This window comes from Varanus komodoensis, unplaced genomic scaffold, assembly GCF_004798865.1.
Source record: "Varanus komodoensis strain SLA01 unplaced genomic scaffold, ASM479886v1 scaffold5, whole genome shotgun sequence".
In the NCBI taxonomy this organism is placed as follows: Eukaryota; Metazoa; Chordata; class Lepidosauria; order Squamata; family Varanidae; genus Varanus; species Varanus komodoensis.
This window is the reverse complement of record NW_025336087.1, coordinates 22,840,181-22,867,298: the sequence shown is the minus strand read 5'-3', so window position 1 is coordinate 22,867,298 and position 27,118 is coordinate 22,840,181. Positions and strand designations below refer to the sequence as shown.

The window sequence follows — 27,118 nt, the reverse complement described above, 5'->3', positions numbered from 1 at the left end:
ATGCTAAGCAGGGGGAACACCAGAGCCAAGTTCCTTCGGGGAGATTTGAGATACAAATGCAGCAAATGAATGAGCTGGTGGTGCATAATAATAAAAGCAATGACCTCCCAGGTCTTTCTGTGTTCTTGCTATTGATAATGCATTCAGGTATCTTGGGCAGAACAGCAGTATGAAAAGAAGCGAAGTAAGCGGTCCGTGTTCAGAGACGCGGCAGAAAAACTTTTCAATGACCCAATGTGGAATCAGCAATGGTATCTGGTAAGAGTTTGCATTTATGTCAGACCTTCATCTCCTAAGAAATTGCATGCAAGGTACACTGCAAATGTACAGGAATTCATTCAAGCTGTGGAGCTCTTGAGAAACAGACCTTAGCATCCACATTACAAAATTAAGACCATCTACAGAATAATATTTTTGCAAAGTGTTTTCTGATTTCAAAACGGAAATCAGATTTATAGGGATCAGCATCTTATGTTCTATAAAAGAGGTGCAGAACCTAAGATCTAGGGGTCATATCAGACTTTTCAAGTAGTCCAGATTTGGCACTCTGGGGTTGATAAGAGGTTAAAAGTCTTCTCCTAAGTCTTAGCTAGACAGTAAGAGCTTTGAGCAAATATATATAGATTTTTTGGTTTAAAACTCCTTTGTCTGACCCCTTTTGTCTTTAATCCCACCCACCACTAGAACATGGACCCCAAGAGCATGTCCACACTGGAATCTGTCCCTCAGACTCTAAGAGGTTCTGCAGCCCTCTTCTATACCTCTGATCATCAGCCCTCTTCCATACCTCTGGTCATCAGCTGCTACTATTTCCCTCTTTAGGGTCTTTATGGAGCAAACCTGTAGCTTAAAATACCCTGAACTGCAATTGCCAGAATAAACGACATAAAAGATGAATGACTCCTTGGGAGAAAGTCCCATAAAGTTCAGTGGGGTGGATCCAGAAGCACTTTGAATGAGCAAAAAGGTGCTTCCATTCAAAAGGGGGGGGGGGGCGGCAATTTCTGCTTACCTCTCCCACTATCAGCAACACATGGTGCCCTCTCACACTAATACCAAGGATCCCCTGATGATCATCTGGGGGCACCAAGTTGGAGAAGGCCGGAGCAGACAATATGGAGCCAGATGGACCAAGGATCTGGCTCAATTTAAGGCAGGTTCCTAAGTGCCTAGGATTTGCAGTTTGAGAGCATAAAGTGCATGATATTTCAGTTCCTGCCCTTACCAAGCATTTTCTAGAATCACATATGAATATCAGCTACATTATCCAAGGCTTAGATCTAAAATTATTCTTGTACAATGAGAAGGCAAGAAATGTCCCCCAACCCAGGGATGCGGTCTCCATCCCTAGGTTGCATTACAGTACATTCCATGAAGCACCCTGGTCTCCAAGAGGATTTTGGGGGGGGGGGGGTGGGGGGGGTGCAAAGAGTTGCATTGGATAAGTGACAGCATTTCTTGTGTATTTGATCTAGTCCAAGTATTTTATTGTAACCTTTTTAGTGTGTTTCCAAATTTGGGTATGCTAAAGATTATTATATTATATTGCTTACGTATTTTGGATGGAAATTTTTGTGACCAGCCCAGAGAGCTTTGACTATTGGAGAGTATTGGGTCTTATGGAAATGAAAGAAACAATTAAGGAGTGCAAAATGAAATTCTCACTCACCTTCACTGGCTGAATTCAAAAGGTAGAGTTATTCCAGCATGGGCGGAACCTTAGTGTACCTGCCTGCCCTATAGACTTTGGGAGCATGTCAGAAAAGTGGCTAATCCTAATCCATCCTGACATAGTTGAACACACACAGATTCTAGGAAGACTTTAAAGAACTAAACAATTCAAGCCCTTTGCCTGAATGGATAAATCTCCCTCAGATACAGCTTTGGTTATTGGGCAGTTACTGAAATATAATCAAGAATAATAATTTTGGGTTTCTCCAGCATTGGATTTTTTAAAAATCCAGGTCTTAGTATCCCACATAATAAGCTATCTGAATGTTTTAATAAAGAGGAAAATTCTCACCCACCTCTGCTTGCCATGCAGAGGCAGGTTGTCTTGTTAGGGGGAAAAGCATTATTAAAATTAATAGGAATTATTTTACTTATTATGTATTTTATTTGTTTAGAGTTTTTGTATGCCGTCCCATCGCTTATAATTAGAATTATGCAGAAGCATATCTCTAATCTTGTCCAGTTTCACTATTTCAATGGGGCTCTGACAGATGGCATCTCCAGTGGATGGTGACCATTACGAACAGGACAAACTGTTCACTCAGGTTGCTTTTTGAAGCGTGCCAAATACCTTGACAAGGGTTGCCTAAATAGATAAATCATTATCCTTTATTTTTCCTAGCAAGACACAAGAATAACTCCATCTCTGCCAAAACTAGATCTCCACGTTCTTCCTGTGTGGCAAAAGGGGATTACAGGCAAAGGTGTTGTCGTAACCGTGCTTGATGATGGCTTGGAGTGGAATCACACAGACATTTCTCCTAACTATGTGAGTGTCATCTACATTAGCAAAGAGCTGTCATTTCCTGATGTGGTGGCCAGAGTAGACTCTTGGGCCTTGGATGTGGGAAACCCGATTCCTATCCCTTCTCAGCAAAGAAGCCGCCTGGGCAGTTTCAAGTCACTGTCCATCAACCTGAACTTCCTCTCTGGGCCATTTTGAAGAACTGAATCATCACATGAAGGCCTTAGAGGACACCCCTCCGGAACAAATGCAACCATAACACCTATGCAATAAGAAAAGTCCTCCTTATTTGTGTTAGAAAAGAAGATGACTAGTAGGAAAAAAACAAGAGGTATAACTAATATGTAGGTAATACATATTACAGTCCCTGCATCTACATTCATGGAAGATAAGAGAATCAATGGCCACTAGCCTTAGATGTATTGCCTCCAGTACTGGAATATCAGTTGCTGGGGCACATGACCAGGAGGACCCTATTGTACTCATGTCCTACTTGTGGGCGTCCCTCAAGTCGGACATGAGGGAACAGAATCCTGAACGAGACGGGTCTTTGGCCTGATCCAGCAAGGGTCCTCTGCCCTCATCTCAAGTGCCTCAGCAGTTTGAAGAGCTCATTATCCACCCTTTTCTTTTCCATTGATTGTTTGTCTTTAGGATCCCGAGGCAAGTTACGATTTCAATGACAATGATCACGATCCATTTCCCAGATATGATCCAACCAATGAAAACAAGTGAGTAACTAATTGCTATTATTACTCCTCTTTAATGTGGCCTGTAGTGGCCCCTGCTACCCCTTCTATTGGAATAAATAAACTACATCTTGTCTGTAGTACTACAGAGTGCTGGAATCATTTGAAGGCTGACCCTTTTAACCCCCTACCATGCCACTATGGACCACCAAAATTGCCAAATTTAGCTTGCTAATTTTGATCCTTTTGGCACTCTGTAGTGCTGCAGATGTCATTTTTATTTTGGGGGCCCTTCAGTATGCAAACCACAGCAGGGTAAGAGATCTAGAGGGACTGAGACGCCTGTAAAGGACAGGATATAAATGCTGTAAGTCAGTCAGTCAGGCAGGCAGGCAGGCAGGCAGGCAGGCAGGCAGTCAATGGCACCTGGATTTCCTGCAGTTGCCCATCCCATCCAGTGTGCTGCCCATCCCTGGAAATACTTCTTGAGATAATATCCTTGGATGATCTTTCGTGGTGTTCTCTGTCTCTGTTACACAGTCTCAGCAGGCTGGACAAATAGCTCTAGACAATGTTCACGTTAGCACTCACGGTTTTCCAGTATAAAATTGGGTTCATTCTGCATCTTACCATGCTTTGCTCATATACTGTTGGTATGATGGTAATTCAAACCCATGTCTGAAAGCAGGTTCTCCGAAGACCATTATCAGATCTCCTGACTAGGTTCAAAATACAAAACTGGTTGAAAGGCCCCTGAATTAGGTCAAGGATGTCGCACTGGAGGGCAGGGATGAGCCCTTGATGTTGACCTGCTCCTCCCTCATGCCAGTATTAGCAGCATGGAGAAGTGGGGAGAAGACTTATGGGGAGGTACTCATAGTGATGCTGAGTGTGAAAATGGCATGGGAGAGGAAGCTAAACATGGCATGGGAGAGGAAGCCTGGTTTCCTTTAGATATGTTGGATTATAAATCCCAGGATCCCCAGGTAGCTGGGGATGATGGTAGTAGTTCCAAACCTCTGGAATACACTAGGTTGGAAAAGAACATTCAGTGCTGGAGAAGGCTGTGATAGGGCATGCTTCAATACGACTTGAGAGAATCTGCCAGTCACAGACTCTCAGCCCAGCCTACCTCACAAGGTTGTTGTTGTGAGGATAAAATGGAGAGGAGAGAACTTCATACGCCACCTTGGCTTCTTGCAAAAGGAGGAAAGGCAGGATATAAATGCAATGCACTGCTGCTGCTGCTCTTACAGCTAGCCATTATTTGGCCCAAACATCCATTCAGAATTTGTCATGGCCATGTGATTAAGCCCCTACACATGTTGAACTGCATTATAGAGCAATTGATAAGCTGCCTGGCAGTTTACTGGTTCTGCTTCTACTCCGAGGTTGTGTATTCCCTCCTTTAAAAAAGGAAAAAGTCTTTTCCCATTTTATTCTGAAGTCTCGGTCTCAAGAATTTAACTGCATTAGTGTTTCTCATTTGCAATATCCAACTGCTTCCCATGGTGGGGTTATGAACGAATGTCTAGTGTTATGGTGAATAGCATGTGGTTTCACAATCTTGCCTGAGCCTTGCAGAATTCATGATCTGTATGCCGGTCTGGTACCACATGTTCTTTGAGTATAGACTGTGCAACCCTTTTCAGAGGCTGATCTGTGCTGGACTTCAGATTTAGCTGGGATTCAGATTTTGGGACAGGCAACTGGGCTGCTGGAAACAGACTTTCCTGATTTCCTTCTGGCAGCCCCTGTAGATCTCTGAAAATGCTACACACAGGGCCAGGGGTTCCTGCTGAATGGGCACGATATAATGTGAAAGGAATGGAGGATTTGCCCCACCCTCCAATACTGTCCATGAGTCAAGACTTCTCATCTACATATCCATGGTTAACAATCTAACATTAAACCACCATGCAGGGTCCAGACATAATAATAGCCGACAATTTACCATCAACCCATACTCAGTCTGTACTCTGGGTTGCCATTATGTGTGAACCAGGTCAATGTGAATTCTGCTGCATGTTGAGTCTTTCGCAGTGGCTTGAGAAACCATGTGAAAGCAGTAAAAAACTGGCTCATGCAAATCATGGAGTCCCGAACAGGTAGCTGTTCCAAGCCAATTAGGTTGTCACTGTCAGTAATGACACCCTAGGGAATTTGCACCATGGTTCAACCACCACCTATCAAGAAAAATTATGCTTCATTCACTATCTAGATGCTGTTATAACAGAAATAGTATCTTCAGAGTGGAAGGTTTTCAAGAGATAAATGTTCCCAGGCTTTTGAAGATGGATCACGCTGTTCAGCCGCTGCAGTTATCAGCAATGGGAGACCATTATCATCTGATTCAAATAGCATTATCCCTAAAGCCTCCATCTCTGCATAACATCTACTCTTTATTAATATGTAAATGGGATTCAGGCTGGCAGCATTCAGCCGTTGAATTGCACACAAAGCTATACTGCTAAATCAGATACCTTTTTACCTGGGAACTGTCATTTTATACAGAAAAGGTGAGGGATCATGGAATATATCATAGAATATATTTTATCCAGCAAAAGGGTAAAATTTAAATTCTGACATCTTCTTACTTGGTAGCCTGATAACTGTACATCTGATAAATTTGCATGCATTTTCTTTATTCACTTGGGAAATTGGGTTTATCTTTGGAGTAAATTTGGACTTACTGTTACACTGAATGACAATATCAGTATGTGCTGTGTAAACAACATGGTGTGGTCCCTTTTGGGAGTGTTGGCTCCATTTGAGTTTGTTATCTTCAAATAAAGAATAATTGGTAGATGATCTGTATGGGACTGATATTTTGTTGCAGACATGGGACACGGTGCGCAGGTGAAATCGCAATGCAAGCAAACAACCTAAAATGTGGAGTGGGAGTTGCGTACAATTCCAAAGTTGGAGGTAAGGATGCCAAACAACATTTGGTTTCTAGTCGTATTTCTCCCTGAAGAAAGCAATGCTAATCTGAGCAACTTGAGTATGAGAGGAGAAGGCACTATAGCAAGTCCTCTGTCTCTATTGCATATCATAGCCGTATAAGAGCTAGGAAGGTTTTGCTTCAACAGTTACATGCTGTAGCATACACAGGGGACGTCCATGGTCCTTGGCCGCTCTGTGTAGCCCTGGTGTTCCTTCCGGTTTCCACCAGTGCAAAGCTGATCGGCCACTGGTTGGAGGGTGGAGAACAAAGAACTGCAGTGAGATCAGGAGGACAGCAAGGATGATAGCTTTGACCACATCTCCCACCCAGAATTTCCAACACAGAGTTCACTCTTTCCATGATCTGGCACAAGGTTTCCATGGGGAGAGGCTTTAACCTTGTCCCTTCCCAGTCAGACTTACTGGTAGGAAGAGGTTTTTAATTCATTACTTCAGCAATCCCACCCCTGAACTCGAGGAGAGGAGAGGGGAGGAGAGGGGAGGAAAGGAGAGGTCTAAATCTTCCCAAACCTGTACTGAGATGAACTGAAGGAGCTCAAGTGAGTGTATCTTTGTGTGCAGCAGTGTAACAATTTATACCCCTGTTCATCCAACACACTTTTCTCCAATCCAATGCATTTCAATCCCAAAGAATAACATTCACCACCACCTTGCTTGTGTAGGCCTATTCAGGCTTTCTTGAACATAGCAAAACTCACTGCATGACCTGGGATGGGCCAATGTTGAGTAGCGCCACTCTTGATATGCCATCACTATTATCACGCCACTCACAAGCTTCCAAGCATGCAGTGCAAATTCCTGCACTACAGGGGTTTTGGCAGTTGCAGTTGTAGGTGCAAAGGCCTCCCCACAACAGGTATTGTGCAATACACACAGGCACCTTTGGGCAGAGCTATGTTGTGATATGACCTGCATGATGACTTTTATGACTTCCAATAAGCCCTGGCTATGGGTTTCTTCACAGGACCCTCCAATATAGGCTGTTCAGCTGATGGGCCATAGGATGAGCTTGCATGTGTGTTGAACTGTTTGTTCCATTGCCTCCTCTACTCACTTCTGCACATCCAAACTTCCAGGATGTACACCTCAGTTTTCTTTTCCCTGTGATTGAAAATACAATCATGTGGTTTTCTCAGAATTTTGTATGTGGTTTACTAACAGAAAAGTTGCAATCTTGGACAGGTCTACTTAGAAGTCAGGCTCATTGAGTTCAATGGGTTTTGCTTCCAAGTAAGCAGCACAGGATTTGCAACAAAAGTGTTCCAAATAATTTCTGGGTATTTCAAAGAAAAGGAAAAATTGTAACCAACATGGGAATACTGAAATAAATCAACACTTTCCCCATGTCCTCTCTGTGTTAAGATGAAGTCTGAATGAAGATAGCATTTCAGTAAACTGGGGCTTTTTCCTGCCTTTTCTTCTTGTTGCTGCTTTTTAATATAGGAACAATTGGCATGCAGCGCAAACATACTGCAATGATTAATCTTCCCTGTGAAATGAAAGCCACTTTCTTTCTACAGAGCACTGCAAATAGTGAGCCAAGATACCTTGCTGCTGATTTCACCTTCTTGTCTTTTATTTGAGATGTATCTTGATTTTTCACACAGACACTGTTCTTTCTTTCATGCTCACATGCATCATCGTGAGAGATTTCTGAATCAGACCTGTGGCTTAGCACTGAAAGAGACTTAGGTGTTTCTTTCTTAAAAGCCAAAACCAAACAATGAATAAATGAAAATGGGACAATTTTTACAGAGCACGTAGCAACTGTGCCAGCTGCTGTATTAGAATCCTCCTGGGGTAGTAGCTTCCCCCTCCCCTCTGCTGGTTTCTAAGTTATCCATCATGTTGCCTTCCAATCTGATTTTGCAGTCCAGCTTTACATCTTTATAACCTGCCAGCTGAAACAAGTGGTTCTCAATCTAGAGACATTGTGGGCGGGGGGGGGTCAGTTCTCTGGATGGGAGGCCATTAATGCAAATCATGCTGTTGTGATGCCAGGTCTCACAGGAATGCAGCACTGGCATTTTTATGGGTGAGCTGCTGGCACCAACTGCTACCCCCACACCCCTCAGACGTCTCTGTTCCTTTTTATTTAGCCACAGTAACTGGGTGGAAATTGCTTTATACTGTCACCTATTGCAATGTCAAATATTTTGCTGTGGCTTCATCTTGGATGGGCAATGAAGACCCATTTTCTTTACAAAAGAATTAGGTTTGGATGGATGGATGGATGGTTGGATGATAGAGATCAATACAGCTGTCTGAATTTTTGGATTTGCACTGGGGGCATAGCTATCAGGACTGTTATGATGAACACCTGCAGTTCAGACTTTACTACTATGCACCACCAGTAAAAATGTTGAAAGACTGAATTCCCTGTATCCAGTAAAGTCCTACACTTCCAGACCAGACCCATCTCTGGGTATTGTAACACCCTGGGAAGGATGGTATTTAGTGGACAGGTAGCTGCTGCTGTCCCTCCCTTAGGCATGTCCCTTTCTTCTCTGTGCCACCTGCTGTACTCCCCCCCCCCCCGCACTGCCACCGCCAAGTTTACGTCAAGTTCCCTTTCTTCTCTAGTCTTCCTCCTCTCCTTTGCTCTCTCAGCTGCTTGTCTCTTCCTCCATGTCAGGCTTTGAGGGATCTTTCCTTCAAGTGCAGTGTTCTGGTTGAGGTGGCCCTAGAGGTTATCCGTGCCGTGGCAGCACAGGTGACCTTCAGAGCCATCTCATCCAAAATGCCTCATTTTAAGGAAGGACCTCTTGAAGCTTCACATTTGGGCCATGTCCAGCACTGTGTAGTGGCTCTCTGGAGAACCTACCCAGTCACCTGATCTTTCACGCTGGGAGAGTCCTCAGAGCAAGAGATTGGTTGGGCGTGTGGGTTCTCTGGGTGGGATGAATAGAAGGCCAGCCAACAATGGGGAAGAACTGGAGTGCCACAACTGCACTGGGAGGTGGGGGTGTTGCACCTCCAGAAATTGCCTAAGATGGTTGCCCTGCTCAATTCTCAAGAAATGGCCCTGTGTCAGGCCCTCGCAGCTTATCATGGTGGTCAATGCATTTGTACATAATGACCAGAAATGTTTCATCATGCTCATGCAGAGCAAACACATAATAATGTCTTGATTCTGACCCTCCCTTCCACCCAAATCAAGGCATAAGAATGCTGGATGGAATAGTCACAGATGCCATAGAAGCGAGCTCAATTGGTTTCAGTCCAGACCACGTGGATATCTATAGTGCCAGCTGGGGACCAAATGATGATGGGAAAACTGTTGAAGGACCAGGGAGACTGGCGCAGAAGGCTTTTGAATATGGCATCAAAAAGGTGAGCTCTCTGAACGAGAAACAGCACTAATCTTTTACAACAATGTGTATGTGCTAGGGAATGGGACGGGGGATATAAGTTCAATGGGTAAGTGTTTGCCTGCTTGTTTATTTGCTCTGCCATTTTAGAGCAACTCTTTTAGTTAGATAGGTGGATCCAACCTACAGACAAATGGGAAGACAGCAGCAGAACACTGTTCAGTTTGCGGATCCAGCTTCTCCATAACTTTAGACCATGTTGTCTTTTAAAAAAATTATTCCTTGCCAGGAAATCTTCCTCACAACCTTCTTGTGTTTTCAGTTTCCTTCTTGGCTTGTTTTGCTTTGAATACTAACGAGGTTGCATGGAAAGAGAGCCTATAAAAGATTAATGTAATTTTTCTGCTTCATGAATATTGCATTTGTATTTTTTACAAGCCAAAAAATGATGCATTATTTCATGAGGTTGTTGCAAATCTCAATCTTGTGATAATTAAGGTGATGAGAAGACGTGTTGAGCCATTATCGTTCGTGTTATTGCAATACATAATTCCAACCCATGTGATGCTCATTTCACAACAAGAATAGGGTGGATTCAGGTTTCACTACTATATAAACCAACAAAACACAACATGCACATCGGAATAACTTTAGAATGAGCAAATAAAATATCAGAGTTTGCTATTCACAGATGAAAAGAATATTACATCAAATCATACATCTAATTAACATAAAGCAACATGAAAAAACTGAATGATTTGAAGAGAAGAAAAGGTTTAAGTACCACTGTGGGAAAAATAAATTCATTAACAATAAATTCACAAATGAAGTTTTCAGCATGACTGCTGTAATTGACCACACTGCTGTAATTCACAAGATAATTGTTGTCCAAGAATGTGGAACTGCAGGCATGCAGGTTAAATCTGCCACTCCTGGCATATGAATCAAACCCTCTGGGTTTCACAGACACCCACACCACTTTCCACCACACACACCAATTGTTTGGTGGTTTCAAAACCTTTGCAGTTTTCTCCCCGCTGTTAAAGGTTAAAAGGCTGCCTCTAAGGTTTAGCAACTAAACAACTTTAAAGTTTTCTAAGACAATGTGGGATTTTTGCTTAGTTTTGTTTGTTGCTTTGCCCCTTCAGTCTTTGGTCTCATCCACCACTGGAATGTGGTCCCAAGAGTTTCTCTAAAATGATACGGGAGAAGGTCTCCCCCTGGGTGGGAGTCAACAGAGGAGAAGGATCAGAATATAGATTATAGCATCATCCATCTGACTGGGCTTAGAATATAGTCACCCATGCTGATGTAATGTACTGCATTCCCCTAATCTGACATCACTGGCCTTTATTACTGCTGTTTAGAAAGTTTGTTTATGCCAATTCCCCTTTGTTTTGCATAAGAACATAAGAAAAGCTATGCTGGATTGGTCCAACAACTCCAGCACCCCATTCACATAGTGGCAAACCAGCTGTCCATAGGAACCCTTAAACTGACATAATTCAGGGCAATGATCATTCCTTCATTCTTCTTCTCTCCTCCTCCTCTCTCTTCTCTGTTTCCTTTCTTCTCACTCATGCCTGGGGGCAGGTGGGACTAAAGACTAGAATGTGTCATGGTCAAACGGATAGTGCTTGGGAGATAGAAGATGCCCATATAACAGCAGTCATGGATAAGCAGCAGTTTGCTATGGTGGGGAGGAGATGTCATCAGAGTTGTGGATGACCCAGATGGCTACAAGCCATTTCCCTCCCTGATCTTCGCCGCATCCTGCAGGTTTCTGATTGCTTGGCATCTGCAACCTCTGGCTGGTTGTGATGCTGGTGAATGGCATCTGAATTCACAATAAGATTGCAGTCATCCATAGTATGACAGTGGATGAAGGCACTGACCAGGCCTGCATCATGGAGACCTGAATGGCTGAGCCAGATGAAGCAGATAAGACTCAGCTTCGTCCACCTGGTTACTTGGTGTGGCACTCGTCCAGGCTGGCTGGTCACCGGTGAGGGGCATTGCTGTGTTTCATAAAAGCCATCTCACTCACACGAAACCCTTCTGCCCTGGGGCAAGCTATGGTGTCCTGTACTTCAGACTGGGTCAGAGAGACAGGCTGGGGGTGCTACTGGTGCACTGTCCTACCTGCTATGCAATGCATTCTTTGGCTGAGCTAGCTGAGGTGGTCTCAGAACCTAAGGCTCTTCTCAGTATTGCAAGAACTTAGGAGTCTGTTTTTGGGAATCTTCAGCATTTCCATTAAGGCTGCCTTAACAGGACAAGCTCAGGACTTCATGTCCTCTATGGTAATCATGGGGTTCCTTCAACTTGTGGTCAATGCATGGGACAGGGTTTACCTTAACTGGGCCTTTGTTTCTTAATGTGAGAGGGTAGACTAGAAATTGGGGAGTAAAAATCACCCCATTTTCATGGTCAGCTTGTTTCTTGATGAAATTTGGTCTTGTGGTGCCTGTCCTTCCTGCAAATATTAAGGAATCCTTAAGATGGTCCACCCCTGTGAATGAAATCCAAGGGATTTGAATTTGAATTTGCAGTTCTGAGGATAGATAGGTGTGGTGACAGAAGCCTTGGTGCACTCAAGCATCTTGGTTTTCAAACAGGCGCAGGGGAGTTGCCTGTATCTGGAGGGGAGGCTCCATCAAGTGCTCACTGAAGCTTCCTAGCAAACCTCTGAAACCAACCCAGAGTCAGATGTTTTAGTCTGCAGGTGCAGAAACTTTTTACACTGATGGCCACATGCCCTTGGGGGAGATCTCAGTGGACCACACACCAGAGGTGGGCAGGGACTGAAGAGGCGAGCTGGACCAGCACAGGTGGTGGATGTCGCCAGAGCCAGCTGTTTACTCTCTTTCTGTCATACACGTTGTCTTGCTCTCTCTCTCTCCCCCACAGCCCCAGTGATAACCATCCTCCATCCACATGACAACCTGGCTCAGAAAAAACCTGTCCCACACTGAGAATCCCTCTCACCCCACTCCAACACAGCAAATCAGGGTCAGGAAAAAGTGCCCATTGATGCCAATGGGAGAGCTTTTTTATAAGCTCAATTGTGCTGCAGGGCAGGGTGGGGCCATCTAAATGGGTGCCTGCAGACCAGATCCTGGGTGCCATGGCTTCAGGACTGGTTCCTCAGTCCTGCATAAGCAGGTCACTTCCCTTTGGTTTCAGTCTGTCATACAGCTGTTCAAAGAGCTTGGCAAGTCTGGGACTTGGGACTGCATGCATTTACCAGAGACCATGAAGAGAGCATTTCATCTTGCAAATACCGTAAGCTCAAAAGAGCTTCTGCATCCTCCTCTTATGAAAGGCAACATAAAGTTACACTTGCCTTCTCTGAGTTACTAATGCATTTCTTATTAACATTACAAGAAAATAGCTTCTGTACTGAATTATTACTTTGCTTCTCCGACCCTGTGAATCAGCCATTTGGAAAGTCATCCAGACAGATTAAAAGTGAACCATGCTGTTCTTTATAATGGGTGTACCTTCATTAATCCTTAACAAAATGTATGCCTCAAGAGCCATTGTTACTAAAAAGAGGCTAAAAGATTCAGTTCCAAGTTTTCTTTTTCATGCTTTTTCTGTCTCACTCTCACTCCTGCTCTCTCCCCCCCCCACACACACCCCATGCCCACCCCCTCGCTTCTCAGTATCCTATGCATATTTGCATATTATGCCTCTAACTCAACAGCCACTATGGACTAAGAAGACAGGAGGCACAACTGATCCCTGGTGTTAATTAATTGAGAGCCTTGGATTTTGAAAGAACAGGAATGCACAATTTATAGGTTTCGCTATTTTTCCCTGTGAAAAAGTACATGCCAAACATAGGACACTTGAAATACCAATTCACATACATTAGCCATATCTGTAATACTTGGAAATGAAATTAATTTCTTGTATTAATTCCTGGTATTCCTTGTGTTTCTGCTTTTTAAAAGTACGTACCTAGAACCCTAGCTGTTGCCTTTGAACAATTATTTCTGTTGTTTTCAATTTATTTTTCGCCACATCATTGGCATTATGAGAGATCAAGTAGCTCCCACTCAAACAACAACCCAGCACCTCCCACAGTGAAAATTGGGCCAGATGCTGTCTATGTCCATCCATCTAAGGACAAATTTGAATGATCACATTTTAAAGGAAACCTTCAGCACTCGGTGAAGATTCTCTGTTGTCATTCTGTGCTTACTTTAAAATGTGATGAAAGAGATAACATCACATGAAAGACATATCAGAGTTTCCCCAGACAGTGTTATTTGTCTATGAATGTTGTCTGCTTTGGCATGGAGTCCTTTATGTATCTTTCTTCAGGAAAGCATGTGTGTGTTTCAGAGATCTCCCAAGCCTCAGAATGTAATGTATTGTTGCTGAAAAAATACGTTTTTGCACTAGCCAGCAAGGCTGCATTGATTCAGTGTGGTAGCTGAAACATATTCATATCTCACTGGATAATATATGTGACAGTAGGAATGATAAACAATTTTCCTCAGCTCAATTTTTGAATTGAAGATCATGCTGTGACACCATAAGAAGATCTGCATAGGAACAGAAATGATCGATGCAAGGGAATCCTCCAATTTTGCTGCAAGAATTTGAGGACACTGTTAAGACAAAACTTCTCCAAAATGTTACCTTCACACTAGACAGTTTCAGCTCTTCTGCCAGTTCCTAGAAACAGCACCAAAACTCTCCCTCTCAAGTTCTGGAGTGTGTATCACCCAGCCCCATATTATGTAGAATACATATACATATGCATATACATACACACATACAAGAGAAGAGCAGTATACATCCATCCAGCCCCAAATTTGATTCTTTCAATTGTATGTGTGAAATTCAGTCTTGCCACCATGACTTTCTTGCCCCCAAGAGCTCAGTACTCCTGCTTCACCAACAGAGAATATTGTCTACTTTCAATGTCAGCACCTCTCCATGGTAACAGGCAATGAAATCTTTCTCATAATCTGCTATGTGACCATTCTAACTGGAGATGCCAAGGACAGGACACAGGACCCTCTGGGTGCAAACCTTATACTTTACTTTGGAGGCTTTCACTTGTAAGGTAACCAAACATGTTGCTTGAGACTCTCGACCCTTGTGCTGCCTTGTCAGTAAAGACTTCCCCTCACGAAGTTTTTGTGACCACTTCTTTCTTTCTGCCTCCTCATGCCCCCATACATTCAGCCTCCTGATACTCAGCAGCTGAATCTCCTGGACCTTTGCATCTCCCGCTCACTGTGCCTGTCCTGTCTCCAGACAGGGCCTTGAGGTGGAGGACTTCAGCTCCAAGGGACCCATCCGCTTTCCTCAGATCACCACACTTCTTTCCCCCAATCATGTGGTGATTTCCCAACTTTTGTCCAGTTCCCCCCTCCCCATTCTCAAAATTGAAATATCCCTCCTAAGATTGAATTACCAATAGCAAGAGTTTGATGCTATAGTATGAGGCTACTTCTGCCCCACTTCTTTTGCCTTTGGCTCGGCCCACCAACGGAATGTAAGAGGTTCCCATGCCCTGAACTGGAGGTGAGGCCTTCTTGGATCAAACAGACTTTTCCTGTGGAGAAACTGTTCTCATGTGCAGCATCCTGTGGCTGATCCTTGCCCCTCAGACTATTCGTGAACGCTCCATGACCCTGTAGCCACTCAGTAAATGGATTATTGTGTTCTTGCACCAGTTGCGTATTGCTTTATAAAGGTAACTATATTATCCCATTGAAACATGAGGACCCCAAGCAATCTGTATGAATGACTAATGTTCAACATGCCCCATTCATCAAACGAAGCAGGAACGAGAATGATTGCTGCAGAAATGCCCTTCAGTGGTGCTTCCACCTTTGCAATAAACATGCCACTCCTTTCATTCCCTCTAGGGTCGAAAGGGGAAAGGCTCCATTTTTGTCTGGGCTTCTGGAAATGGTGGCCGCCAAGGAGATAACTGTGACTGCGATGGCTACACAGATAGCATCTACACTGTCTCCATCAGCAGCGCCTCCCAGCAAGGCCATTCTCCCTGGTATGCAGAGAAGTGCTCTTCAACACTGGCCACAGCATACAGCAGTGGGGATTATACTGACCAGAAAATTGTAGGTTGTTTTTACCGTACTTAACAAGCGTTTTTGAGGAACATGCATAAATGCACGATTTGGAGGGGTGGAGAGGGGAAGCACCTGATCAGTGCCTTATACCCAAATATGCTGAGTTCTTCCCCAAGAGCCCTAGCCAGGCATTCTGTTTCTGGTATAGCGGAGGCATGGGAGCACTCTAGCCCTCACTCCCTTCTCAGGTGTCCCCATTGCCCTGTGCTCATGGAGACTGACCTTCTGAAGGGGAGAGCCTCCTGTATCCTTGGAGGGGGTCCCTGCCATTAAGGATGTTGATTTCCCAGCATTCTCAATTCTGTGGGGACTCTTCACAGGTACAGGAGGTTCTCTTCTTCAGAGAGTCACCTGCCATGACTAAGGGATGATGGATACATCTGAGGAGAAGGCTAGAGTACTTTTCCTCCTCATCTGTTTACTGCACACAGAACACCTGGTGGACTAAAAGAGCATTCGGCTTGTTTACACATGTCTTTCTTTTGAATGAAATAATTGCTCCATCGCAGTCTTCTCCAACCAGATGCCCTCTAGATGTGCTGGCCAGTAAGGCAGGCTGGCAGATGCTGGGAGATGTGCCTTCCGCAGCTTGGATCCAGAATTGTACTCCTGCCAGCAGAGGGATAGTGGTGCTGAAACAGGTCTTCCGCATCTTCTCCTTCCTCCTGTGGTCCCCCATGTGCTTGCCAGATCTCTTCTGGAAGATCCCCCAATCCTCCACTGCACTCTTGGATGGCATGCAGGGGTGATGGAAATAGGAGAATGAGATGAAATCCCTGTTCCACCAGCAATATCCTTCCACTGGTGAAAGAATGATTCTGGGGCCGGGTCTATGGGCTTCACTTATGAAAGGTGCCACAGCCTAATTCTGGGAGATTCCTCAGTTCACTTCATTCAGCAGGGTCTCCTGACACTCTGTGTGATGTTTTCAGGGAGCTGGGGCAGGGGCTGCCATGAGAGAGAGAGGTTGGAAAAATCCACCCACAGTTCACACACTTAAATGTGGATTCCAACTACACTCCTGTAATATAAGTGTTAATCTTTGGTTGAAAAGCCAAGAAAAGGGCCAAGTGGTCAGCTAAGGTGTTAGCCCAGAAATACCACCTGCTCATGAAGTGAAGTTCTAAAGTTCCCAGGAAGTGTAATCACATACATGTATTACAGTTTTCTTCTTCTTCACATTGTAATTGTATAAGCAGAAGTGCCAGGCACTTTGTCATAGTGGGACACTTCATTAACCCGCCCTCCCCCTCTATTTCATCCTCCAAATTATAGCGCTGTGCTTCTATTGAAAGAGAAGAACACTTGCTCCCAACCTCTGTGTAATTTTTAAACTGGCAATCACTTTTCAATGTCCTAGGTCCAACACAATGATATGTTTTATGATTCATCAGTAACTCTGAAACTTACAGTTATCCTCCTGAGTTCTCAGAATGAGACAAGCTGTCTGATGTGGGAGTATTTTCCTTCAATATGAGCCATTTGGATGCAAAAATAATACTTAAAATAGAAGTGGGAAGGAAGAGTTTTCAAATCTAAGCCAAATGATTTCAGATGAAAGGGAAAGTGCTCTAAGTTTGCAATCATTACAATAATAAGCAAGAGTGTTTTTATGCTTGTCAACACTGAAGCCAGACAGATTCCATAGCATTTATGTGGTGCTTGTATCCTTCAGGTAAGTGCTGATCTTCATGATGAATGTACCTCCACTCACACTGGGACCTCTGCCTCTGCTCCCCTGGCTGCGGGGATTTTTGCTTTAGCCCTGGAAGCCAAGTAAGTCTGCTCAAACTACCTTTTAGTTAGGGATGCTTGCAAATTTTGCTCGGCCCACATTTCAAAGATTGTGGATTTACATGAAGATTAGAACAAAGCTAACCTCGGGCACTGTACTTCTCAAAATTCTGAGCTGTAGTTCTTGGCTTAATAAAAACCTATCCAAATAGGTATATTTTCAGGTAAAGAGAGCAAAAATATTTCAAAATGCATGTTTTGTGAGAAAATACATCTAAAATGCATATTTAAATACAGAGGAGGAGAAAGAGTACTAAAAGGAGGAAGGAACAGATCAGTCTATTGCCAGTCTATGGCAGTTTCACATATGTTCATTCATATCTATTCCAATCTATTCCATTCCATTTTGGCATTGGTCTGTGATATTTCTAATTTTAAAATTTACACAAAATATTATACTTAAATATTAGAATACCTATTTTCATGCAGATGCTGTTTACATATTTTTGCAGATTAATACCAAAACTGAATGGAATTGATCTGTGCAGCAATATGTGTCAAACTGCTATAAACCTGGAACAGACAGATCTTTTACTTCTTCCTCCATTTCTCCCCTGCTGTCATCACCTTACAGTTCATGATATCACTTTCTGGAACAGTTCAGGATCTTTCAAGTCAGCTGCATTGTCTATAATCAGATTCTACAGCTTCTCAAACATATGGCCAAAAACCAAAATAAGACAATACTGCCAAATATTTATTTGGGAATTGGGTGCCATTGGGTGACATTTAACACTGGTTGTTTCTTCAGAAGCTGGATGAAATCTAGAGGGAAGGCAAAAACATTCCACTAAAATTGTAGGTGGTTTTCCCCTTTCCAGTCCCCAAGTCCTTCTAAGAGCTCAAAGTGAAGACTGAAATGTAAAAGACAGTCAAATTTTTTTAAAAAATCTAATGGTGAATAAATCATCACTAGAAGAACAATTAGTATTGAATAATAACATAACATGGATCACTTAGCCTACTATCCAAGCTCATGCCAAAAAAAAAAAAAAAAAAAAAGCTTGAATTTGTAGATAGGTTACTACCTCATTGTGGGAATCTTCCTTCATATTTTGGGTGGCAAATATATGACTGGAAAACCCAATAGGGAGAACTTGATTGCTGGGGCTGTGTGAAGGATGGAGGGTATTTTGCTGCAGGATATTTTTCAGGGAGCTCCCAAGTCCTGAAGGTAGTCCCACCTGGTGAAAAGAATAAGTTACACCAGGAACTTACGTAGCAAAAATACTGTTTAGCAAAAATAAATGAATAAATACATATTAAAATTATGGATTATGGCCAAGACCCTTGATTGACATATGTAGAAACTGACTAGCATTTTGTTTGTGATAGTCCTAATCTAACCTGGAGGGATATACAACATTTGGTAGTCTGGACATCTGAATTCGATCCATTGGCAAACAATCCAGGATGGAAGAAGAATGGTGCTGGGCTGATGGTGAACAGCAGATTTGGATTTGGATTACTCAATGCTAAAGCACTGGTAGATTTGGGTGACCCCAAAACCTGGAAAGGAGTCCCAGAAAAGAAAGAGTGTATTGTTAAGGACAGCAGCTTTGAGCCAAGGTAAGGGTTTCTTTGGTAATGAATAGCTTTGGTTTACTGACTTTGTCTTTATATGATTCTTAAGAATTACTTTCCTTGATATAGTAGAGGACTGGTAGTAATGTGGCTAAAGTCAACTTTACACTTGCAGTTCATTTAGTACAATGCAAACTAAGCTTATATTTAATGAACTTAATGGTCAGCTAGACTGAACAAGATGAAGTCGGCCTTTTGCAACCCACAGAGCTGGCCTTTGGGGCAATCAAATCATCTGGCTTCAACTCTATAATTTAGCCCTTAGTTAGGTTGTGAATATGAGCTGTAATTTGTGCCACATGACCTTCACTTCTGCCCAAAGCTATACCATTGTTGAATCTTTTTGCATTGTAGAAAGTTCTGCTCTGATAAGGATCCTATTGTAAGATTATTGTACACCATTTGCGAGAATTTTAAATATCTGATTATTTAAGAAGAGGGACTATTGGGAGAAACAAAGGCAGCTCCAGAACCTAGTCAGCCCCTTGGCATGGGTCCTCTTCCGCAATACCACTTCCCATCACTTAGGAATACAAGAATGGAAAGGAAGCCTGAATCAAAGAAGACAAACAAGGGCAGGTGTATGCATAATGTTTGCAAGTGCTGATGTATCTGCATAGAGGCAAATTTTAAAATACTAACTGTAATTTAAATAGAAAGATGGTATGCTTCATTTTGCTGCAGAAGACTGTCCAGAGGAGCTGTGTGCCTACCTGGTCAGCCTGTTGTTTCAGAGCTCACTGTTGAGGGGCAGCAGCTCTTGTGGTTCTTTGAAGAACAACCCTTCAGGGGGAGCTTTCTTCAAATAGAAGACAATGTTCTATAAAAGAGGGCAGTTGGCCAACTTACCTAGCCTCCAGCTGTGGGTTTTCCTCCAGTAAAGGATCAGCATTTAATATTTACCACAGCGCCCTGCAACACGAGCCATAGCACTGTCCCAGTGCTAAGCCAGGCTCTTCGGTCCCTGGCAGAAGGGGCCCAGAACAGCCCCCAGAAGGTTTTGGGTGCTGAGCTCATGCTGCACTTGTGGACTACAAGATTTTTCCCAGGCACTAGAAAGCAAAATAGCTATCCTGCTTACCTTGCTCATTCACCCAGAACTGACTTCTAAAGGATGTTGTGTGAACAGTAAAAGAGGCAAACTTCTCAACTATCTCAATCAGACTTTGATAGATTGATTGACTGAATGATTGATTGATTTCTATACTGCCCATAGCTGAAACTCTCTGGGCAGTTTACAGCAAAGTAATATCACAGGTGTTACACACAAATGCCCACAGCAAGAATAAATGAAAAAATAACCAGACAATTTCCCACAATGTTGCCAGGTTGTTAAGAGCTAGTGGTGAAGTTACCATTGAAATTCCCACAACAGCTTGTGAAGGTCAAGAAAATGTCATTAAGTCCTTGGAGCATGTCCAACTGGAAGCAACAATTGAATATTCCCGCAGAGGTGATCTTCATGTGACCCTAACTTCTCCAGCAGGTAAGGGAGGGACACCTTCCAGTTCTGCCATGGCTAGTAGTTGAACCCTGAGCATCACCAACAGATTTGTTTATATATTTATTCTTACTCACTTTTAATAGTTTGGTAGATCTAAGGATTAAAGCAGGAGTGCTGAACCTCAAGCCCATGGATAAATTCTGGCCCACCCTAGGCCCCAAACTGCCTCCACCCCCAGGATTCTCAGATGGCCGCAACCCTTTCTCATGACTGCTAATCCTTTGGTGGTTGCCCAATTCTAGCACCATTTTTTTTTCTCATTCTGCTTGGAATGACCCAAGGCTTAGTTGTGGGCAGCAAAAACCTTATGCTCCAAATATCCTGGTACTGTTTGTATTTGTACCCCCCCCCCCTGCAGCACCACCTTTGCCTTCACTGCCCTTCCACCAATCCCTGGAATGTGGCTTGGAGAGCCTCTCTGAAGTTGAATTCAGCCCTTGGGCAGAAAGTGGTTTAGTGCCCCTGGATTGAACTTGAACTATCAGCACATTAGAAAGGGGTGAAAAAAGAGAAAAACTCTGAGAGGTGAAGATAAAAAAAGTATCAATGAGCTCCATTTGGATGACGTGATATTGTCAGCCAATAGCAAACATTGCTGCTGTATATCTTTATGCATCATCTTATAACAAGACTACCAAAACCAAGCAGCTTAAATTATATGCATTATATTATGTACATGCAAGTCCGTGTGGAGACCAAGAGTGCAAAGTAGGAAGATCCTGCTGGGTTCTAATTGAACTGTAAGGAACGAATGCAGCTCAGCTTAAGCTGCACCAACCAGACATTGTTGTCTTGGCAACAGAATCATTTAATAAGAGAGTTCTTCTATTTCATCACATCTACTGAGGAATTATTTCTTGTTTGCTCATGACAGGATGGTTCATGGTCAATATAACCACCCCCAGAGTTCCTTGTGACACCCATCCAAATTAGCAGTGAAACTTTCTGGTGCTTTGCTTGGGGAAATAGTGGTGTGAGAGACCACCATTTTCATCACCTTGGAAAATCAGGGAGCCAGTTCCCATACCTGTTCATTTTGGTTGGGATCTCCCACTGGCTTTCTTCAGAGAAGCTCTGACATCAGCACAGCTACTCTAAAGTAAATGTGCTACAAACTGCAGAATAGGTTAATAGGAGGGCTACCAAAATCAGTGGCAAAAATACTCCCCTGATTATAGGCTATGTGTGTCCCCTAACACTATATTTTGAAATTAATTTTCCAAAAATAAAGTAATGACTTCAAACACCAAACCAAAGCCAGAAACTCTGGGGACTTTCAGAGACCAAGTTGTTGTCATGCCGGACTCTGAAGCCTCATTTTCAGAGGCTCCTAGCTCCTTTTCCTCTGAGAATCCTCCAGAATTAATGATTTAGGGCAATAATTTGGCTACAGAATGACATTATGAGGCCTCCACCTTCCTAGGATCCAGTTTACCATAAAGACTCCCAAGCTCAGCTCCCCTGCATCCTGAGGTGGTTGCATTACCACTCTGAGAACTCAGACCATGAATACATTAGATACTCACTGTAGATATTAGAGTGTTAAGACAGGCCTGGCCCCTTTAAGACACCAAGCTTCAGCCAGTATGGAAGGGGGGTCAATCAGCCTAAATTTTGCTACAGTCTTGCTCTAGTTCTTGTGGGGAAATGCAGAAAACACTGTTTGGTCTCCAGCTTCAGCACCACCTGGAGTTTTTCATGGTGCTGATCCCTCTCCATCTTCTTGCTCAAGGTTGGATCTATAGCAGAACCCTGAAACCCATGACGTCTATAGCAGAACCCTGAAACTCTTCAAATGTTATGTGGAAGGAGGTTCAAGCTTTGAAAGGGTCTGGCCCCTAATGTTGCAGGCTTCCCAGCCCTCCCTACCTCCCATATTAGGCATGCTTGCCTGGACAGGACCAGCCTCTGCACATAAATCTCTGGGGACCTACACTTCCATGAGAGCTGGAAACCTTCATGACCATGTTGCATCTCCCATGGAAGGCTACATACACAGAGTTGCCTACGTACACACGCTGCTTTCCCCTACCCAGACATCAAGGCTAATGTGTGGCCATCAGTGGTAGTACAAGGGAAACCATGGTGATGTCAAAGCACAGTTTAGTGGTGCAGCCCTGGTATACTTTCCAGTGCTGGAAGGGGGTACTATTTAATTCACAGGAGGCTTGCAATAGCATGCAAAGCTGCAAGTAATGGCCACGAGTCATGGAGCTTCTCAAACACAAAGTAATTACCGAGTTCTTGATGCCCACTTTTGTCCTCTGACCCACAACAGCCAAGGCCAGTCCTCACCCCACATCAAGATTCATGAGTAGCTTGGTGAACAGATATGCTATTAGATGGTGTGAAACCTGAGGATGATTCGCATTTCAGAGTAGCATACCTCAGTGTTTTTTTTTTTTGTAAGAAAAAAGGTGCCAGAACTCATGAAATTATTTACCTTTCACACGTAGTCAATCACTGTACACACACCCACACACGTCAGTTGTGTAACAAAACATAACGGTCGCCACCCGCAGTAAGCACTCAGCGCACAACCACATGACCAATCACAGGCTCAACAGCACCACAAGCCGAGCAGCACCATCAAAACCAGTGCGGACAAAGTACACATGCATCGGATTCGACACACAAGCCGCCTGCATGCACCATTTTAATGATTTTGCCGCTGACCTGCTACGCTCAACACGTGGAACAAACATCAAATTTTCAAAAGTTACTTTTAAAACTTGGAAAATCTGTTGAAAAAAGGTGCTGGAACTCCATTCCAGTGCATTCTATGACAAAAAAAAGCACTGGCGTACCCCAACTTTACCCTTCAGATGTTTTCAACTACAACTCTCGTCCAAAGCCATCATAAGTAATGGTCAAGCATGCTGGGGATTGCAGTCTACAACATCTGGATGGCAAAAGGTTAGGCAATTTTGGTTCAGAGCAGGCATTGGAAACATGGTGCTTGCTAGTATCAGTGACACCCCCCCCCCCAACACCTTTGTGGCACCTTCCAAGTTGCTGTACTCTGCCTACTTCTAAAAACTCAAAATATTTTCTTATTGGAAGCTGGAATTGCAATGATGATGGTGAGCATGTGTTGCAACTCTGTCCTGGACTCAGTCTTTTGGGAAGATTACTTATTCTTTGTCAAGCATCCCTTGATAGTGAATTGCCAAATATTCCCATGGCCCAAAGTATCCCTGGTTTAAATACTTAATCTCAATTCTTAGTTTCTTATCTTCCATTCAGCCCTTCCAGAAAGTCATACAACATATTCCAGTCTCTGTCACTGCTTAATGTTGTTCAGTGTGCTGGATAGCTTAAGATCTGTGGGTTCTCTGTATCTCCTTGGATGCTCAGCCCATGAATAGTCATGAGTCTGGAGGGACAAGCCATTTCCTTTTTATCCCTGATGAGCTGAAGTGATACAAGATGAGACACTCTGTTTAAGATCATATTATGCCCCAGTGCTGACTTTGAATTTATCTTTGTCTACTAAGCTGCATCAGCTTTCCTTATATGACTACTTATCACCATTATTTCATTGTTATCATTACCATTTTGTTATGTAAATGTATTAGTATTTATTAATACAAATTACATGGTATGCATTAATATATTATGATGCCTGTTCCATTTACAGGGACCAACACAGTCTTACTAGCTGAGCGGCAAAGAGATAAGTCACCCAATGGCTTTAAAGATTGGGACTTTATGTCAGTTCACACCTGGGGAGAGGATCCAACAGGCACATGGACTTTAAAAATTGTTGACATGGTAAGTAAGGAAAGCTATTGAAGCTATCATGTGCATGGGTATAAATATGAGAAGAATGGGGATATATTTCCTGCCCTCCAAATTAGGAAATATCATCAAGCTTCTGAACTACTTTACATTCTGGAACTCAACAATCACTACCAACTCACCAAACCTATTAAGGGAATAAGTTAATATAATAACCCTTTCTGTGTTTTAAAATGGTGGTGCAGGATAGTGGGAATAGAAATTGGGTCTATTCTATTTCTGGCTTCACTGAGTAAAAGTTAGATGTAACATCTTCTTACCTAGCAGTTTATATATTTTTATGGCTCAGTAAATTCAGTGCATCTATGAGTAGTTCTGGGAGGAACAAGTTGATGCCCATTTGCTGGATGCAAACAAAACCCAAAAACATGTAAATAAGCTAGTCTCCTGGTAGGGTCACCCGAAGTGGAGTGGGCAAAATGGAGGCTCTAGATTAAGAGACATCTACCTTCTTCAGGAGGAATGGTCACATCGGCAGAAGAGAATGGATATCTCTAATGCTGATGGGACAGATAAACTCCTGAAGGCAACCAAGGGGCAACAGTGGTAGTTAAAGGCAACACTTGTGGAAGATCTTTCACAGAAAATGGCAGTGGAACTCATGCTAGCTCTGGCTAGTACTGCACGCAAGAAAGCAACGCCAAGCCACTTCTGAATGCTCTTACCTTGTAAACACTGTGATGAAACAATCCAAATAAAACAAGAGATCATGACAGGAGATGAGACTGCCAGGTCAGAAGGCATTCAGCTACCAGAGAGGTGCAAAGACAAGTATAAATAGTGTTGTCATTAATGACATAACCAGATCAAAACCAAAAGGAAGGCTGGAGGCCAACACGCACAGAGGTGAAAGGTAAGTCCGATGCTGCATGGCACATACAATTGGAACATGCAATGGGAGAAGTATGAATCTAGGCAAACTGGGAAACGTAAAGCAAGAAATGGAAGGGCTAAACTTCACGCTACTTGATGTGAGTGAACTCAGGTGGACTGGAATGAGACATTTTCAGTCACACAACCACAAAATGATTTACACTGGAAATGACATACTCAGAAGAAAGGAGTGGCTCTAATGCTGAGGCAAGGCATAACACAAGCACAAGTGGTAAAAGGTTATAAGGGAAAGCCTGACAAAATACTAACAGTCAGCATTTGTAGAAAATCTATCAAAATAATCATCATTCAACAACAGTTGCTGAAAAAGAAGGAATCAGAACTTCTATGAAAGCATCCAAAAAGAAATTGATGACACACCAGAACAAGACTTGCTGATAACCATAGGTGACTAGAATGCAAATGCAGGAAACAAGTGTTTGGCTAGAGGGTAAGAAATGAAACAAGACTGATCAAATTCTGTGAAGCCAACAAACTGTTTAGCACAAATACGTACTTCAGGCAATCCATCAGACGACTGTACATGTGGACATCAAACAGATTACATAATTGAAAACAAGAGATGGAGAAGCTTCATCCTTGCTAACAATAGAAGACTAGAAGCAGATTACTGCAATGACCATGAATGATTAATATCAAAAATCAAAGTAAAGGTGAAAAAGATCACTAGCAGAAGCATAATGCCAAAATGCATCTTCAATAACATTCCTGAGGAATTTAACATGCATATAAAGAATAGATTTTCATTACAGAACTGGACTGATCATACACAAGAACAACTATAGACTGAAACCAAAGACATTATTAAGGAAGAATATGAAAGAGAGAGAGAGAGAGAGAGAGAGAGAGAGAGAGAGAGAGCCTAAAATGATGACAAAAGAAACTCTTACCTTTCTAAATGTAACTTTTCAGTGACTATCATGTAGAGACAAAAAGAACTATTAAAATGTATAGTGCAAAGAAATAGAAGACAACGACAAAAGATGAAAGATGCGAAACCTTGTCCAAAATATCCAAGAAATCAAAGGGAAATTCAAAATTCAAATTCAGGAATGCGGAAGGAGAAAAAAGAGAACATGCTATTGAACCAGAAGAAAATAAAGAAAAGCTGAAAATAATATAGAGAAGAACTGTGGAAAGGAGATGAAAGGATGACAGACCCATTCAAAGAGGAATCCTATGAAGAAGAACTTGCTGTATTGAAAAGTGAAGTGAAAGTTGTTCTGAAAGCACTTGGAAGGAATAAAGTATCCTGAGCAGATAGAACACAATAATTATTCCAAGTCACAGAGACTGAAGCAGTCCAGATCTTTTATTCCCAAATACAATGTACGGGTGTGAAAGCTGGAAAAGGAAGGAAGCTGACAGGTAGAAAAGGGATCTATGTGGGACGTGATGCTGAAGGAGAGCTTTGCAAATACCTTGGAGCAACAGAAAGATAAAGAAGTGGAGCCTTGATCAAATCAAGCCAGAGCTTTCCCTAGAAGCAAAAATGATGAAACTCAGGCTGTCATACTTTGGGCACATCATAGGAAGGCAAGATTCACTGGGGAATAATGCTAAGGAAAGTCAAAGGCGGAAGAAGAGGAAGATGAAACATGAGATGGAGCAACTACATAAAGGAAACCACAGCCTTGACTTTAAAAATGCTGAGCAGGGCTGCCAAGAACAGGACGTTTTGGAAGGCATTCACTCACAGGGTTGTCATTACGTCAGAGATGACTTGATGGCACATAACAATACCAAATGAATGGATAGGAATTTTGGAGACATCGACAATGGATTCAAATAAGCTCAGTTTTTTACGAACATAGCCTTCAAATTCCAGAGTGGATTGGCATTTTCTGAGGTGAATTCCTCAGACTTACAGACCATTTTTTTACTTTTTTGATGGAGGGTTGTACTAATTCATATCTGCACAAGTAAGCATTAGTGCAAGTGCACATTGGTGTTACACACACACACACACACACACACAC

General features: G+C 42.8%; 1 protein-coding gene across 3 annotated transcripts in view; it reads left to right on the top strand.

Moving 5' to 3' along the window:
- PCSK1 (proprotein convertase subtilisin/kexin type 1) overlaps positions 1 to 27,118 on the top strand; it is a 50,866-nt gene that overhangs the window by 9,749 nt on the left and 13,999 nt on the right. For 2 of the 3 annotated variants that reach the window (XM_044446731.1, XM_044446729.1), the window contains exons 3-12: positions 148 to 258; positions 2,354 to 2,500; positions 3,131 to 3,207; positions 6,005 to 6,093; positions 9,293 to 9,465; positions 15,338 to 15,550; positions 17,238 to 17,338; positions 18,692 to 18,925; positions 20,269 to 20,426; positions 24,085 to 24,218. In XM_044446731.1, the coding sequence (XP_044302666.1) occupies positions 148 to 258; positions 2,354 to 2,500; positions 3,131 to 3,207; positions 6,005 to 6,093; positions 9,293 to 9,465; positions 15,338 to 15,550; positions 17,238 to 17,338; positions 18,692 to 18,925; positions 20,269 to 20,426; positions 24,085 to 24,218 (1,437 nt within the window). Of the gene's footprint in view, positions 1 to 147; positions 259 to 2,353; positions 2,501 to 3,130; positions 3,208 to 6,004; positions 6,094 to 9,292; positions 9,466 to 15,337; positions 15,551 to 17,237; positions 17,339 to 18,691; positions 18,926 to 20,268; positions 20,427 to 24,084; positions 24,219 to 27,118 lie in introns of those variants that run through there. The other variant, XM_044446732.1, reaches the window with a different exon arrangement.